Source organism: Thunnus thynnus, chromosome 2 (assembly GCF_963924715.1).
Source record: "Thunnus thynnus chromosome 2, fThuThy2.1, whole genome shotgun sequence".
NCBI lineage: Eukaryota > Metazoa > Chordata > Actinopteri > Scombriformes > Scombridae > Thunnus > Thunnus thynnus.
Genome location: NC_089518.1, coordinates 40451568 through 40456567, shown reverse-complemented (window position 1 = coordinate 40456567; position 5000 = coordinate 40451568). Strand labels below are relative to the sequence as shown.

The following is a 5000-nucleotide window of genomic DNA, read 5'->3' as shown; positions in this document are numbered from 1 at the left end:
CGTTCTCTGTCCTTCGCTGCACGTCGACTCGCTGCTGCCTGAAGTTTTTCTTTAAACATGAACTGAGCAGACGACACGTTTCTGATGTTAAATCTCAGTTTCCTCATGTTCTTTTCTAAGGTTCCATCTTTCTGTTGTCTTACAGAACAAACTTCAGTAAAAGTCTTATTGATATTTATTCTCTCATCTCCATTTGCATATTTGGTATTAAGGTAATATAAAAGTAACGGAAAGTAATCAAGTTATGTGACTTTAATATTGTGATACACAAAGTACCTAGTAACAGTCCCAACCCTGTGTGTGTGTGTGTGTGTGTGTGTGTGCGTGCGTGCGTGCGTGCATACGTGTGTGTGCGTGCGTGTAGTTGGAGAGTGATGAGAAGACTCTTCGTAAAGAGATCAGCTACGCCATCAAGAACATCCATGGCATCAGGTGAGTATAAAGTCCTAATGTACGTACAGGTGTGTGCGTGTGGTGTGTGTGTGTGTTTGTGTGTTTGTGTGTGTGTGTGTGTGTGTGTATGTGTGTGTATGTGTGTGTGAGTGTGTGTGTGTGTGAGTGTGTGTGTGTGTGTGTGTGTGTGTGTGCGTGTGTGAGTGTGTGTGTGTGTGAGTGTGTGTGTGTGAGTGTGTGTGTGTGTATGTGTGTGTGTGTGTATGTGTGTGTATGTGTGTGTGAGTGTGTGTGTGTGTGAGTGTGTGAGTGTGTGTGTGTGTGTGTGTGTGCGTGTGTGAGTGTGTGTGTGTGTGAGTGTGTGTGTGTGTGTGTGTGTGTGTGTGTGTGTATGTGTGAGTGTGTGTGTGAGTGTGTGTGTGTGTGAGTGTGTGTGTGTGTGTGTGTGTGTGTGTATGTGTGAGTGTGTGTGTGTAAACGTTACCTGAGTGTGACCTCTCTCCTGTGTTCTGTGTTCAGGACGGGTCTGTTCACACCTGACATGGCGTTTGAGACGATCGTGAAACGTCTGATCGCTCAGATCAAAGAGCCGTGTCAGAAATGTATCGACCTGGTGATCAATGAGCTGGTCAACACTGTGAGGCAGTGTACACAGAAGGTACTACACAGTACTACACAGTACTACACAGGACTACACAGGACTACACAGGACTACACAATACTACACAGGACTACACAGTACTACACAGTACTACACAGGACTACACAGGACTACACAGTACTACACAGTACTACACAGGACTACACAGGACTACACAGTACTACACAGTACTACACAGGACTACACAGGACTACACAATACTACACAATACTACACAGTACTACACAGGACTACACAGTACTACACAGTACTACACAGGACTACACAGGACTACACAGTACTACACAGTACTACACAGGACTACACAGGACTACACAATACTACACAATACTACACAATACTACACAGGACTACACAGTACTACACAGTACTACACAGGACTACACAGGACTACACAGGACTACACAATACTACACAGGACTACACAGTACTACACAGTACTACACAGTACTACACAGGACTACACAGTACTACACAGTACTACACAGGACTACACAGTGCTACAGTGTGAGTCAGTGTACACAGAAGGTACTACACAGTACTACACAGGACTACACAGGACTACACAGTACTACACAGGACTACACAGTACTACACAGTACTACACAGGACTACACAGTACTACACAGGACTACACAGGACTACACAGTACTACACAGTACTACACAGGACTACACAGTACTACACAGTACTACACAGGACTACACAGGACTACGCAGTGCTACAGTGTGAGTCAGTGTACACAGAAGGTACTACGCAGTACTACACAGTACTACACAGGACTACTCAGTACTACGCAGTACTACACAGTACTACACAGGACTACACAGTACTACACAGTACTACACAGTACTACACAGTACTACACAGGACTACGCAGTACTACGCAGTACTACACAGTACTACACAGTACTACACAGTACTACACAGGACTACACAGTACTACACAGGACTACGCAGTACTACGCAGTGCTACAGTGTGAGTCAGTGTACACAGAAGGTACTACACAGTACTACACAGTACTACACAGGACTACGCAGTACTACACAGGACTACACAGTACTACACAGGACTACACAGTACTACGCAGTGCTACAGTGTGAGTCAGTGTACACAGAAGGTACTACGCAGTACTACACAGTACTACACAGGACTACACAGGACTACACAGTACTACACAGGACTACACAGTACTACACAGTACTACACAGGACTACACAGTACTACACAGTACTACACAGGACTACGCAGTATTACGCAGTGCTACAGTGTGAGTCAGTGTACACAGAAGGTACTACACAGTACTACACAGGACTACGCAGTACTACGCAGTACTACACAGTACTACACAGGACTACACAGTACTACACAGTACTACGCAGTACTACGCAGTACTACAGTGTGAGTCATGTTTCCGTTCCCGCTCTGGGAAAACGCGCCGCTACGTCAGACTCAAGCTAACGCTAGTAACCAGCAGCGCTGAGCGCTGCACACTCGGGCTAACGTTAGCTACTTTAGCTAAACTGTGCTAACGGGACACGTTTTCAACTCAGTGAAACGTTGTGGCAACAGTTGGACTCAGTGTGGAGGCGGGAGAGCAGCTGTCAATCACAGCTGTCAATCACTGCTGTCAATCACAGCTGTCAATCACTGCTGTCAATCACAGCTGTCAATCACTGCTGTCAATCACTGCTGTCAATCACAGCTGTCAATCACTGCTGTCAATCACAGCTGTCAATCACAGCTGTTAATCACAGCTGTCAATCACAGCTGTCAATCACAGCTGTCAATCACTGCTGTCAATCACTGCTGTCAATCACAGCTGTCAATCACTGCTGTCAATCACTGCTGTCAATCACTGCTGTCAATCACTGCTGTTAATCACTGCTGTCAATCACTGCTGTCAATCACTGCTGTCAATCACAGCTGTCAATCACTGCTGTCAATCACAGCTGTCAATCACTGCTGTTAATCACAGCTGTCAATCACAGCTGTTAATCACTGCTGTCAATCACAGCTGTCAATCACAGCTGTCAATCACAGCTGTCAATCAACGCCCACACAGCAGACATCAGGGCTACTATAAGTCTTAGAGGTCAATTATTAGAGGTCTGAATTTAGAGACTGAGACCGGAACGACTCGGTGGGAAGGATGACCGGCTGGCTAGCGGCCGCCGCCGGCACTAAGACATGAAGCTGCTGGTTGTTCTGAACTCACAAAGACTTGTTCAGAGTTTTGTTTTTATAGCACATTTACAGTCTGGTTCGGCTCTGACCTCTGACCTCTGACCTCTGACCTGCTGTCTGCAGCTGGCTCAGTATCCGTTGCTCCGAGAGGAGATGGAGAGAATCGTCACTCAACACATCAGAGACCGAGAGAGTCGCACCAAAGATCAGGTCAGTTGGTCTCTTTTCATTTTTTAAAATTCTTATTATTATTTTACACACATATATACAATATACACACACACAATATATATATACACACTATATACATACACACAATATATATACACACACAATATATATACACACATAATATATATACACACACAATATATATACACACACAATATATATACACACACTATATACACACACATAATATATATACACACACAATATATATACACACACTATATACACACACACAATATATATATACACACTATATACACACACACAATATATATACACACAATATATATACACACACTATATACACACACACAATATATATATACACACTATATACACACACACAATATATATACACACAATATATATACACACACACAATATATATACACACACTATATACACACACACAATATATATATACACACTATATACACACACACAATATATATACACACACTATATACACACACACAATATATATACACACACTATATATAAATGTACAATATATATACACACACACAATATATATACACACACTATATACACACACACAATATATATACACACACTATATACACACACACAATATATATACACACAATATATATACACACACACAATATATATACACACAATATATATACACACAATATATATACACACTATATATATAAATGTACAATATATATACACACACACTATATATACACACACTATATATACATATACAATATATATACACACACTATATATACACACACACTATATATACACACACTATATATACATATACAATATATATACACACACTATATATATACACACACTATATATACACACACTATATATACATATACAATATATATACACACACTATATATACACACACTATATACACACACACAATATATATACACACACTATATATAAATGTACAATATATATACACACACTATATACACACACACAATATATATACACACACTATATATAAATGTACAATATATATACACACACTATATATACACACACAATATATATACACACACTATATATAAATGTACAATATATATACACACACTATATATACACACACAATATATATACACACACTATATATAAATGTACAATACATATACACACACTATATATACATATACAATATATATACACACACTATATATATACACACACTATATATACATATACAATATATATACACACACTATATACACACATATATATATATATACATACAGTATTTATATATGTGTGTATATAGTGTATTTACCTGGTGGGTCTTTCTTATGTCTCTGTCTCTCTACCTGTCTGTCTCTCTACCTGTCTGTCTCTCTACCTGTCTGTCTCTCTCTACCTGTCTGTCTCTCTACCTGTCTGTCTCTCTCTACCTGTCTGTCTCTCTACCTGTCTGTCTCTCTACCTGTCTGTCTCTCTCTACCTGTCTGTCTCTCTCTACCTGTCTGTCTCTCTACCTGTCTGTCTCTCTCTACCTGTCTGTCT

The 5000-nt window shown here is 40.3% G+C and overlaps 1 protein-coding gene across 4 annotated transcripts in view; it reads left to right on the top strand.

Annotated features, from left to right (window-relative positions):
* Positions 1 to 5000, top strand: part of LOC137171212 (dynamin-1-like) — a 26007-nt gene that overhangs the window by 5775 nt on the left and 15232 nt on the right. For all 4 annotated transcript variants that reach the window (XM_067575054.1, XM_067575044.1, XM_067575034.1 and 1 more), the window contains exons 9-11: positions 365 to 432; positions 913 to 1051; positions 3366 to 3452. In XM_067575054.1, coding sequence (XP_067431155.1) covers positions 365 to 432; positions 913 to 1051; positions 3366 to 3452 — 294 coding nt within the window. The remainder of the gene's footprint in view (positions 1 to 364; positions 433 to 912; positions 1052 to 3365; positions 3453 to 5000) is intronic.